The sequence below is a fragment of the Serinus canaria genome, chromosome 13 (genome assembly GCF_022539315.1).
Source record: "Serinus canaria isolate serCan28SL12 chromosome 13, serCan2020, whole genome shotgun sequence".
Lineage (NCBI taxonomy): Eukaryota > Metazoa > Chordata > Aves > Passeriformes > Fringillidae > Serinus > Serinus canaria.
Genome location: NC_066327.1, coordinates 417,501 through 431,176, shown reverse-complemented (window position 1 = coordinate 431,176; position 13,676 = coordinate 417,501). Strand labels below are relative to the sequence as shown.

Here is a 13,676-nt window from a genome sequence, read left to right as displayed (position 1 = left end):
GCCATGTGGATGAGGCACTTGAGAACAGGGGCTAGTGATGACCTTAGCAGGCCTGGGGAACACCTGGACTTGATCATCTTGGAGGGCTTTGTACAAAGAAATTCCTTTTGTTAATATTAATATTTGGTAGCTAGTGTAAAACACATAAGGGCATTTTAGTTGGGTTTTAAACAAAGAAACCAATACAGAGAAGAGATAATGATTTTTTTTTTTTAGTAGAGAATCTCTCTGAGGGGTTGTGTTCATATCACAAACATTCACTTTATTACATTTTATGGAATGGACTTCAAATGCCAGTATATACAAGCCAACACTTCATTATTGGAGTTTGTGTTTATCCACTTGCCATTGTCAGCCTGTTCCACTCTGTCTGCTTGTGCTGCTCTTTGTTAAAGTGATGATTTATGAATATGTGGATTAGATCCCTCAAACTACAGTGTTGTAAAGTGGTTCAATAAAACGTTATTAAAGTAAAAAATTTATAGTTTCACGTGCTCTGTTCACCTTCTCTAGGAACCCCCAAGAAGAGATCCTTAAGCTAAGCAAGCACTGCATGCTGAGACTCTAACATAAGCTACAACCTGAGAGGCCTCACCCAGCCACAACTCTGCTGAATGGAGCCGCTGCAGGCAATTCCAATTCTGCCCACATAACTGCAGGATTGCCCCCTCTCAGTGATAAAAGCAGCACAGACCAAAAAGGGCGCCAGGCGGACGAATCTGCCATAAAATGTTTGTTTTACAATCAGCAAATAAAGACTTCTAGTATTCTTAAGCTACACAGTAACAAATAGCATTTGGTTCTTTAATGAAACTGTGTGGCTGCATTTCATTTATCTTTAAAAGAAAATTTTGGCTTCTGCTGATTGCAGGATAAACAAAGCTGACTTTAGGTAGTTTCCAGAGTCCACTTAGAATGTGATCTTTCTCAAAAAAGTAACAGTGTTTCCATCTAAAAGTGAAAGTGTGAGAGCAAAAGGGTGATTTAGACTAGCCTACCCCAACCCATGCATGTTTTACACCCAGCAGCACTGCTGACTTGCCACAGCTGCACAGCCACGTAAAGGAGGGGATGACAAATGGCTATTTGTGCCTATGGCTGGCAAGGAGTGAGAGCTGCTTGTAGCAGTGAAGGCTGAAGGAAACATTCTCCAGGACAAAAAATAATTTGTGAGGCAAGACATGGAAAGTGGTAGAATCTGTTCACGTGCAGTACAGCAGGAAGAGTATAAGAGATGGGTTACAAAATGATTTTGCTGCCTCTATTTCATGTTCCCAAATCTCTGAAAAAATGCAGCTCAACAAATAACAACCCTCCATCTGTCTCAGGAATGGAGAACTTCAGCGAGTGAGGGTTATCTCATTGCGTTACAGATTAAAAGAGGTCAGGCACCACTGTGCAGTACCAAATCACCATCCTGGCACTGCACCATCCAGGACAAAGCAGCACCATGCACAGGAGCATCCCACTGTGCTGCACTGCACTGAGCTCCTGCTGCTGCCTCAGGGCCCTCACTGCAACAGAGCAGGTATTGAGGCAGCAATCACAGTCCCTCTGCTCTCTCTGGCAAACAAAGAATAACAGTCATGATCTTAATTCATCCTCTGGGACATCCCATCTTGAAGGTTCCAACCTGCTCCAAGCTACCAAAATAATTCTGCCACCTGTAGCGCTCTGCAGCCGCCAGCACAGTCCTGCACACCCATCTCCAGACAGGTAAGGTGTGGAATGAAATGCAGCTATGAGCAGAAGAGCCCAGCAAGCCACTCAGCTGAACAGCTGCTGTCAGAGTCAGTGCTGCTGATGCAAGCACACCTCACACACTTCTGCTGGGTACCTCAGGAAACACAAGGAAGCTTTCTGTCCACATTGAATTCACTGAGGTTAGGTACCTGGATGCCCACTGGCACAATTGCTTTCCTGCTGAAGTAGGAGAATGAAGCAACTAATTTCTACTAAAAATATAGATAATAAGCCCAGTAAAACACATTGACCACCATGAAAAACAAAGAGAAAAGCAATTTGGAGTAGTGGTCCACATTGCCAGGGTTCTGAATTGTGAAATAACCAATGATCCTGTGCATTTTGTTCCTCAAGACACATTTGATTTTCTCATGACTTTTCATGGTCAAGTCACTGCAGTTAACATTATTGCTGGAAATCTCAATGCTTGTGAAGTTGACTTTTTGTTTATAGCTGGTGATAAAATTTTTGAGGATGTTGGTGATGTTAACTTCTTCAATTTCTTCAGTCAGTTCATTTGCAGGCCCCTAGGAAACAAGAGTGGACAGTTTTAAGGTCTGTCTTCTCCTGCAGAGGAAGAAGACCATAAGGATAAAGACTTAAGAGTACAGCTTCATTTGTGGTCATCCCAATACTCAAACATACCTTTCAGCTGCAGCCTAATCCTAGGAGGGCCTGAGGTCCAAGAGATGCCTGCTTCCACCACTGTATTTCTAGAGATATTTTCAGATCCTTGAGCAAGTTTTACTCTGGGTAATCCAGCATCCATCTCCTACAGGATATCCATCTCTTCCTGTTGACACAGTAGCTTAATGGCTGGGAACTCAGTATTGTGGTGGGAAACCTCCTTTTCCCCAACAGGATTTGAGCCCTTGATGACAACCAGACCACAGTCATACCTGATTATTTAATTTCTCACACTAAAGCTGAGCCCTTGAATAACTCCCTCTCACAATCCCCACAGAACACTGTGGGACAGATGTTTGGAAGCCTCTTCTGGGAAGGGAGAAATAAGGGTTCAGTTTCCCTCTGGTACAGGGGGAAGCACCTCCCTTATTGGAGTTATTTGATAGAAAAGCGATGAGTTGTGTTATACTGGCTCTTCTCTGAGTGTGTTTGAAAGGATCAGAGGTGCTTCCTGCTCACATGAACTCAATTCAGGGCTGTGGACCCAATCCAGTGCCCAGCCCAAGTGCCTTTCTGGATGTGGTCCTGTGAACCCAACAGGACTGCCAGCTAAGGCTGCTGCTCACAAGTCTGCCAGAGACACAGCATTCCTGTGCTATTCATGTGTTCATTACACCCAAAAGTTTAGATTTAGTGCCAGTTAAGAGAAGCATTGTTGAATGTATCCATAGCAAGAAGACCATTTGTCTTGTTCAGTTAATGAAGAACTAACTGCTGCCAGTCCAAGACCCCTGGCCTTATTAAGGTATGTCGGGCCTTACCTCTTCTGGTGCCTTAGCTGCATGCTTCTGTGAGGAGCTGTAGTGAGCCACTGCATACTCCACCAGGGCACCAAAGATGAAGCTGAAGCAGATGCCAAGATAAACATCGATGGCCTTAATGAAACAGTTGGTTTTTGAAAGTGAACTTCGTGAGCCGATCATCAGAGTTGTCATTGAAAGCACTGCTGTAACTCCTTGGAAACAGAGAGACACTTTTCTTGTGGACACTTTGGAGAAGTCTTGGCCTACCCTTCTGTTCATGTCATTGCTCTCTATTGCTAGCCGGTTAAAGCACATCACTTCTTACCAAATCCAAATCATCCATCATAGCTACTGAAATACTTCTGTAGCATTCACTAGCTTTACACAGGCTCTCCCTGCCTTTGGGAGCTTGGCTCCAACAGGCAGTTGGCTCTCTTGTTTTTCATGCTTTCAGTGAAGAAATCCCTCCATCCTGCTTTCTACAAAGCACCCCCCCCATGCCCTGTCCTCTACTCTCTGCAATGGATCTCCTGAGAGCTTCAGCCACATACAGCCCTGCAGGTGGGCATGTGTCCCTGCCACAGCATCTCCTCCACACCAACCCAGCTCTGCCCCAAAGAACAGCAGAAGGCGAGCAGACCATTTATCCCAGAGCAGGTAGCTCAAGAAAAGTACCATCTACCCAGCCTTCAAAGGCTCCTCTGTCTGCTTAAATCTTCTCCATTCTTCAGGCAAAAACTCACCGATGCAGGTTCTTGCAGGCACTGAGTCCAGTGTGATCCAAAAAGAAACCCAGGACAACATGACAAGCAGAGTGGAGGGCACATAGGTCTCCAAAATGAAGTAAAGGAAGTTTCTTCTCAGCTCAAACTGTAATATCAGTCGTGGGTAACTGCCTGTTTATGAAAGGAAGAGACTTGGTGAATGTGAGGTTCCCAAGGACCCCCAAAGTAAAACTGGGACAGCCCAGCACCAGCACCAGCTGATGGAGCTCAGCAGAGCTTATGCAGGTAACACACCTGACACAGGAGGATACACACAGCACTGACAGGCAAAGAGGCATCTGAACAACCCCATCTGAACAGCAGATGCTTTGCAAAGGGGCTCCTGCCCCCGAGTATAGCAGGAACGGTACAGCAGGGCCTCAGCTCTGAGCAGAGCAGGGCTGATGCTCTCACCCACCCTCTCACACAGCACAGCACCTTTCCCAACTCCTGCTCTGAAGGGCACTGCCAGGTTCAGCCTTACCTGATGGCTATAAAAGAGACAAAACATTTGTCTCTTGCAATCAGCAGGCTCTGGCTCAAATCCCAAAGCACCCCTGTGCCTTATCATCACAGACAATCAGACTCCCATTTTCATTAGTGATTTGTGATGTTTGATAATGGTATGTTTTTGAGCTCTCCATCTTTTAAAAATCAATTTGTTGTAAATACTAATATAGGTGTTTGGAGGCTGGATCAGTAGTGTTTTCAGGATGTATTTCTGTTCTATAAACAACAATTCCCTTTAAAGTGTAGAAACAAAGTCCATGTTGTTCATGGGCTGTGTATGCAACAAAACAACAAAACACTGTTATTTTTAAAACCTTGTCATTCTAAGGAAGTTTTGCCCCCTTTCATACTATCTGTAATTGGAGAAAAGAGTGTTTTACACTGATAATGAAAAAGACATTGAATTCTGATCTACAAAAATATGTTATTCCATCATGATAGAATTGTAATTTACAAACAAATGTATATTTAAAAAATTAATTTTACTCCTAGTTACTCTAAACATGGCTTTCCACAGTACCTATACACTGCGCATCTGGATAGAAGAGATAGAGTTTCTTCAGTTATGTGTGGAAGAAAATAGGAAGAAGGAAAAAAACCTTAAGATCCATCAAATGAATACAGTATATTTTAAACTTCCATCTTTCTGTGGATTTCCATCTTACAGAATATCCTGACTGCAACTAATAGGATGTCACCACCTTTTGGTTCATCTCTTTTTGTTAGATTAAGATCTGCTAAAGGCTTCACTGGTTCAGGACTGAGTCAAACGATCCTGGCCCACAGAAGGAGAGGAGGTGGGATGGGGAATACCCAATAGCTTTCCCTGCTTTTTTCTCTCCTAGTTTTACCTGTCTCCTGCTGTGACCTGGAGACCAGGGTGTGGTAGCGCTCCACCGTGTACTGGGAGAGCCGCAGCTTCTCCATGCCATGCACGGAGCTGTTTCCCCACAGCCAGGTGAAGGTGACATCATTCTCATCGTAGCCCCCTGAGGAGAACACAGACACTGTGTGACTGCTGTGGCCAGGGAGAGCCCAGCTGTGCCCTACTATGCCTCCTGCAGGGAGCAGAGCCCTGACCCCGGCACTGTAGACTGGACAGAGGCCCCTGAGCTGTGTCTGACCACGCAGGGACATCGGCTGTGCTTCCTTTGCTGCCCTTGGTCTGCTTCTCCAGATGTGGACAGGAACACACACCTCTGGGAATGACACACAACGTGCAAGGCTGCTGAGAGCCTACTGCAGCTGTTTACATGAGGTATTCATGTTTTCAAAGATAATCCATTGCTGTCATACACAGCTTGATTACATACAATGGGAAATTAGTACTGCTGTGGCTAACCCTCAAACATAGACTCTCTCTCTGGTGCCTGAGAGAAGAACAGGAGAAACACAGTGGTTAAGAAAGAGAATTCAGATCCCACTGAGCCCCTTACCACAGAGCACAAGCACATTTCACTGAGTCATCTATTCAAGTGCTTCAAAACATCGGAAAATGAATTTTCAGGTAGTCAGGAGCTTACAGCTGAGACTGCTATGTGGTTATGAACCAGGCTCCTCTGACTGGGTACACATTGTCCAGGAAACCTGCTTATCAAAACAACCTTTTCTACACATCATTTCTCATATCCTCAAAGGCATTACGTTACTGAGGACAAAGAAATGCACACAACATTTAGGTAACACCAAATTCCTGCCTCAAAGCAGTTGGACTCCATATATGCCATCTGAGTGTGTGCCTCCAGGGATGACATAAACTCAGGTTAGACTGAGGGGTACCTCAATCCGAGGGGTAATCTTGTATTGAGTTGCCAGCCTGCCATTCCCTTCAAAAATTTGACTTAATTTAGGAAACAAGTCCATCAGTTTCACTGATTTAATTCTTTTATTAAGAGCCCTTCTTTGAGACCATGAGTAGGGACGCTGTGATTCTGATAATAAACCATTTGTCCTGGTAGAAGGAATCAGATGAAGTTGCAGCTCTATTTACATCTAATTGTGTTTTCTTATTAGACACAAATTACCAGAGCTTGGGCGTGATGAACTCCTAAATTAGGTGTCCAGAGCATGAATCCTAAGCATGTGACTTTTCAAAGTTCCTAAGTGGTTTTATAAATCGTGGTTAATCAGGAAAATTTTATAAGTGATAGATTGTTGTTAATTCATCTGGTGTATATTTAAATAGCATTATTTCTGGGCACTTATCCTAATGAAATCTCCAGTGGGCAATATGTATGTAATTTCATTGGAATTATACAGCAACTGAGCATGATGTAGGACCCAATCAGTTTTAAACCAGGCCTAAACATGCTCCGCTTTAGCAGAAGAGGCCAATCATTATTATTTCAGGAGCTATTCTTTGTAATAGAGTTAACCACAGTGAACTAATATGATTTTAATGTGAAAATAATATGTGCTTCCCTAGGTGCTTCATGCCGCAACCCCAGAAGTTAAAAATCTGGTCTTTCCATGCTGAGATGGTGGAAGTTTGGTTTTGTGTCATGCAGCAGGAGCTGGCTGCCTGCTCATCACAGGTCTGGAGCAGCAGCACTGCACTGGCTGAGCTGTGGGACAGCAACCCTGCAGTGGCCCACGTTGCCTTGGAGTCTTTCTCAGCCAGCATTGCCTTAGGTGAGCTTTTAATCTAACTGAGAGCAGAACTCACTGATAATTCCTCTTCTTGAGACTTCTCAGTCTGATACTCTTTTGTTGACAAGGGCCCCATCCTCTGTATCCCCTCCCTATGGGGGGGCAGGTATCACAAACCTGGGTTTGGCCCTAATTTCAGCTCATGAGTTTGAGAGCCATATGCAACTCTAATTCTAGTGAGAATCACCCTTCCTCATATCGTTTTACAGAGGGGATTTGGGGGCTGCAACAGGCTGTAACCTAAAGATGCGAGAATTGTTCCTTCTTGTAATCTATCACAGGCACTTAACCTGCAAGTTAGTTTTGAAGAAGCTGTGTGTTCAAAAGAATCTGTATTTTGAAAACCAACCAACATTACTTCATCCTTTCTGTGCAAGACTGAATTATCTACACCTTAATAAATATTCTTTATTACCACTTTTTTGCATAAACTGAACAGTGACAGGAATTCTCTGGGCTGTGGATTACAACACAAACCTTTGAAGAATGATGACACAAGTTGTTTTCTTTTGGACATAATTTGTGGGAATAAAAATCTACTCCAGAAAGCCACTGTGCTTAATCCAAATATTCAAGATGTGTAGTTACTGATGAATAAACAAATTTAGAGTTTTCTAGAACGTTATACTTACAGCTTTCTAGCTGCAGTCAGCATGTTTGGGTGTCCATAGGGTATTTTGACAGGTCCATGTTACAGGCAACAGTAGTAGTGATTCTGTAGGAGAGAAAGAACTCTGAAAATTGCAATAAAAGCATGTTTTACACAGCAAACTGGATCACAAAGCTCTGCTCTGTCAGTTAGATTATTTGGACCTATGATATGAACTAACTGAGAACCCTCAAGAACAAGCACCAATGAAAATGTAGCCCAGGGAGGAATTTTGCTTTGATCTGGTGGGATATAGAGTGTAGATTCACAAATGTTTTCACATTTGTTTTTGCTACAATTTGCTCATCTTAAGGAGTCAGCACTTGCGTTTTGAGGCGCAGTGACTAACTGCACATGTACTCTGGCTTTCTCTGACGTGGAGGAAATGAGTTTTGCTCTGCAGCTGAGATAACTGGGACCCAGTTAATGCAAGCTAAGGAGAGCACTGTAGGAATTGCTAACTCAAGAGCTGGGCACCTTCCTGCAGTTCATGGACAAATACACTTCTTGGTAAAAAACAGAAGTCATCACTGGACAAGCAAATGGTTTCCCACTATCACTTGAACTTTTACTTTTTGATGTTCTCCTTCCATTCTTCCCCTGCCCCATCTGACTGGATTTTTCCTCAGTGACACCTAAACTCGTGAGCTTTCTGAGCAGGCCTCAGGATACAGCATGTACCGTGATGGGAGATCCTGATCCTTGACTGGCATTTCTGGAAGCCAGAACAGGGGGAAATGGATCAACAGAGAATGCTCACAGCTGGCTTGATGACCCCAAACTCATGACCTGTGACAGCTGGTACCCGCTCCTGTCCAGGGTAATTCTGGAAATCTATTCTGAGCCAGCAGCAGCAAAGCCAGAGGTCTCTGTACCTTAAGGCATACAAGACAGTGCCATTAGAGAACAGCCTGACGAGGCAGTTGCCCACGGTGACGTCGTGCAGGAAGGACCTTTTCAACTCCACAATGTAGGTGTCTGGCACCCAGAGCAAGTCCACCAGGCGAGCATCCAGTGTGAAGCTCTTGTTGCCATGGAAGACCAGCCGAGGGTCTGTCCAGCGCTGCCGCAGGGAGATGGTGGCTGTGTAATCCTGCGGAACAGAGCAGAGCCTGGGCATGTGTGTCCAGGCACCTGCACGGCACAGCTGGGGCACACCATGTGTGTCAGAGGGACACAACATGTCCTTATTCAACCTATCACAGCCAGGCTTCAAGTTTCACTTTCGGCACAGTTTAATTCACTCTGCAATATTTCTAATACATTTTGATTCTAAAGTGTGGAGTTTGAGAACTGAAGATTATGCTTACAGTACTTTATATTTTTAATGAGCAGTTTTTATAACTGATGCTTTTGTGCCCATTTTGCAGGTAAGAGAACAGATGGGAAGCACAAACCTGAGGCCACTCCACAAGTCATTGACATTACAGATCAGTCATTGCCTAGAGCTAGGATACTCCACACATACTATAAATCTGGTTATCAAGGAGGCATTGGCGCTTTGGAGAAAAAAGGTAAGTGAATCCAACCTTGTTATGTCAGGGACATCTTAAAAAACCCCCAAACAAGTAAAAAAAGAAAACTTGTGCCTTCTATTTTAATAGGAATTTTGAATCTAAAAGCACTGGAACTTTCTTGAGTTTGGCCTGACAAAATCAACCTGCAACATTGATTGGAGCATTCTCACAGTGCCCCACCAGAAAAGAATAAGCAGCACCCACTCAGCTCTGAAGCTGATGCTTTGCTTAGCCTTCTGGACACCACAGGCACTGCTGGACTATTCAACTCTCTTCTCACAAGGGATGCCACACAGGATTGATTTTTTTTCTATTTACATGGGGTCTGATTTCCAGAAGGTGTTGAGTTTTTGACCAGTAGGACTTTTGGAACCACTTCTTTTTTCTTGTAAGCCCACATTACCATGGCATCTACACAGTTGTCTTAGGATGATGTTATGATGCTTGTATTCCTAATTGTCTGTTCTGTTTATGCTTTCGGCACCTTTAAGACTGGTTCTGAAAGTGAAGGGGGGGGAAAAGAAGAGTGCAGTTTGTTTTCAGAAACTGCACTTGCTCCCCCACATTCCTTCTCAAGGACTGTGTTGTCTGCAGCACAGACAGACAGTGGGACAGAGCTTTCCTTTGCTTTTAGTAAGTTTTTAGCTAGCGGAGGCAGAGAAGTTCCCCAGACTGTGGTTTTTTTTCTTTTTCTTGGAACTGTTCGAACCTGCTCTAGACTAAAAACCCAGAAAAACACCAGAAGCTCATGCCTGTGGCCCACCAGGTCCAGGACACGGCATTCCAACGCCGACGGGACTGATAACAGACTGAGTGAGCCAAGCTCCAGCCCATGAAAAGGACTTTCTGAATTTGCCATCTCTTCAGAACAGTGAGAGGTTTTATTGTTTAATATTATTCATTTTTTATGCTTGTGTATACTTTGCTCGTTAAATAACCAGGTTTTTCCACTTATCTCCAAGGAAATATTTTTGTGAACCTGTTGGGGGAGGGGCCAGTCGAATCTGCTTTCTAGAGGAGCCCCTTTGGGAGTTTCCTCCCAAATTTGCCCTAAACCAGGACAACAGTCTGAAGTCATAAATGAGCTCTGTTTTCATCCCACTGCTGAAAGTGATCAACAGTCCCCGAACAGCAAAGCAGTTTCAAAATGACCATTTCTGTGCTGGACATACAGGAATACATGTGAAGTCTCTCAGGTATATCTCAATCTTATCTTGTAAAATAAAAGGTTTTTTTTACTTACCATGTCACTCTCAGGTATACTAGAAATACTTGCAATGTCCAAACTCATTGCAATCTGTACAGGTTCTCCTGCAGAGGGAATGAAATGCTTCAGCAGAGAGAAGGGAAGTGCGGAGGGCACAGTAAAGCCACTCAGGACGCTGTGCAGGGTGGGCACTGTTTTCAGCCTCACTCACTGTCACTAAAACTGCAGAGGCCCAGAGGGTCAAACACAGTTTCAGAGCATTAGGCTCACAAATTCTACGATCTGAAATGCAGTTGTCATTTTAGGGAGCTGGAGTTCTGTGTTTGGTGGTGGTAGCAGAGGGCAAATACCCATTAGCACTGGCTGCAGAGCTCAGCAGTTTAGGTCAGCAGTGGCATTTGCCATTGGGCAGGAAGCCAGGACCACTTTGTCCCTTGATCCCAGCCCGCACCAGGCACGGAGCGGCCAGGCCAGGAACCTCGGCACAGAGCACTTCCCACAGCTCAGGGAGTGCTGGGCAGCCCCGGTTCCTGGCGAGGAGGCACCGAGAGGAGAGAAGGTCCCCGGTTCCCGAGAACGGGAGCTCCTGAAATGCGGAGGAGAAGCCCGGTCCGGGCCCAGCCCGGTTCAGCTCCCGCCCGAGAGAGACCCGCGAACCGAGAGCGGCGGGCGCCGGGAGCCACCGCGAGAGGGCAGCACCGCGAGGGACACGGTGACATGGGGAGACAGAGACATGGGGACACGGGAACAAAGGGACAAAGGGACACAGGGACACGGGGACAAGGGGACACGGGGATAAAGGGACACAGAGACACGGGGACAGAGGGACAAAGGGACACGGAGGCAAAGGGACATGGTTACAAAGGGGCATGGGGACAAAGGGACATAGGGACACAGAGACACAGGGACATGGGGACACAGAGACACAGGGACAAGGGGACACGGGGACATGGGTACAAAGGGACAAGGGGACAAAGGGACACGGGGACATGGAGCCATAGAGACAAGGGGACACGGGGACACAGAGACAAGGGCACAAAGGCACACGGGGACATGAGGACACAGAGACAAGGGTACAAAGAGACAAGGGGACACAAGGACAAAGGGACATGGGGACACAGGGACACAGGGACCCCACAGCAGGCTTGATGTTTTCCAGCATGGCCCTCTCTGCCTGCGTGACAACAGAATGGGGCCTTTCCTAGTGGAACTGCTGAAAATGCTGCTAATCACATGAATGAGGAACAACCAATGGACACAATTTCTGAAACTGTTTCCAGGTGGTTTTGGCTTTGATTGTTTGCTTGAAAGGGTTCATAGATTTATTTCATTTGCAGAAGATGTGTATTTTTGAAAGCAGCTGTTGTTCACATCTCTGTCTATTCAGACTCAAACCCACTGTATTTACTGACCACAGGACACGACCGTGAGCACTCAGCCTCCAGGGGAGATCACACAAGAGTCCTGGCTGGTTTTGTTTAACATTTACTGCAGATGCAGTGGATCTCTGTTCTGTTGTTGAGAAGCATCTGCTCACTGGTGTGACAGGATTTAGAGGAGCTTCTCTAGTACTGCACCAGGTCAGCCATTCTAGGCAGAGCAAGATGGTAAATTCTGTATTGTCTCAGTCATTTATTACTATGGCCAGAAAGGGCTGCCAGTAGCAGCAGGTCAGTCTGCAATGGGAAATATCCATGGCCTTGTGTAAGCTGATGGGAAATTTTTCGGTCAAGCAGGGTATCATTAATGGTTCAGGCACAAAACCAAAATTAATAGAAACAAAAATGGTCATTGCTGTTTCTAAGACTTTCAATGATACTTTTCAGGTTCTGAATGTCATTCTGAAAAACCTGTTCCTCTGTGTGATGACAGCACCAACCTGGAAGGCGGGAGGCCTGACATCCAAATTGCTCAATAGTCTCAGATAAGTTCCTAAATTCCTGCCTGCTGCCAACTCCCCAGAGTCTCACTAGGGTTTGAAACAGATTTGTGTTGCAGTGTGAGGTGAAAGCATGTGTCAAAAGTCAATATTCCTGGCAAGAAGAATGGCTTTATTTCTCTAGAGCTGCATAAGTAGCTATAATAGCTGTACATGACCAAAAGTAAAGCAGAAAATCACAAGGGTCAGGCTCTAAAAAAAAGCTTGTACAGTTAGAGCAGAATTTAATTATTTAGTCAAGTCTTTCAGAGAGATGTTAAAGTTTATAAATTCCCTGCTCTTCACCTCACAGCTGGACCTGATCCCAAGCCCCACACATACCTGCACCAGCTTTTCAAGAGAGTAGTGGATGCAGAGAAAGGGCAGCCTGGGACCCCAACTAATTTAAAGGAAACACAACCTTTTAAAAGAAACACAACCTTTGAAACTGCAGCAAGGTTAAAGCCTGCTCTCTTCTCCCCATGAGCATTACAGACTGATTTTAAATGCTCCCTTGTGTGCAGCCAACATACCACCAAAGTAGGGCCGGAGGTATTTGTTGTACCCCATGGTGAGGTTCTCAAATCCAGTGACGAACATCGTGTCCCTGCCATGCAAGCTGGATCCATGACCCAGAGAGCTCCTGGGGACAGAAACACCGACTGTTACCTGCTGGGCTGGGCACATCTGGCGTGCAGCTGCAGCTGCTTCCAGTTTGTGCTCAAACAAACAAACAAACAGTATAAGATAGTTATTAAAACCAAGTAGATAATTGAAATCACAAGCATTTGCTCACATCGCTGTCCTGGCTGAATAATTAGCACCTTCAAGAGGTGGGAAAATGGCAAATTGCCTCAGCTGATAGTTACAGGTTGCACACACAGTATCTTAATATTCTTAAAATCCAGGTTGCACACACAGTATCTTAAGAATGTTCTGCTCAGGCAGAAAAATCAAGCAAGATCTGTAGATCACAAGCCTGAGAAATAAACCAAATTTCCCAATCTCCCCTTCCCACTCCTCTTGTACAGTCTATATAAGGAATATTATTTTCTTTTTTCCTCCCATTTATGACAACCTGAGACAAATCTTACAGCCCAACAGCTCCTCCTCTCTAATCTCTAGCCCCCTAAAAAAGCTTTATCCTCGTAACATGTCAGTGTCAGCTTCTACAGCTGCTGTCAGGAATAATACTGGAGGGGACAGGTGGAGGACTGTGCACTTCACAGATACCCCCTCAGCTCTGTGGGCAGTGCTGCTCCAGCTGCTGGGTATACTGAGGGTCCAAC

At 45.1% G+C, this 13,676-nt stretch overlaps 1 protein-coding gene across 1 annotated transcript in view; it reads right to left on the bottom strand.

Annotated features, from left to right (window-relative positions):
• Window positions 1-131: 131 nt before the first annotated feature.
• The window catches only part of GABRP (gamma-aminobutyric acid type A receptor subunit pi), a 14,343-nt gene continuing 798 nt past the window's right edge, over window positions 132-13,676 (bottom strand). Inside the window, 8 exon segments of the mRNA XM_030229329.2 lie at window positions 132-2,270; window positions 3,192-3,385; window positions 3,917-4,069; window positions 5,299-5,436; window positions 7,729-7,811; window positions 8,621-8,838; window positions 10,506-10,573; window positions 12,921-13,030. Of these exon segments, the coding sequence (XP_030085189.1) occupies window positions 1,956-2,270; window positions 3,192-3,385; window positions 3,917-4,069; window positions 5,299-5,436; window positions 7,729-7,811; window positions 8,621-8,838; window positions 10,506-10,573; window positions 12,921-13,030 (1,279 nt within the window). The 3' untranslated portion in view covers window positions 132-1,955.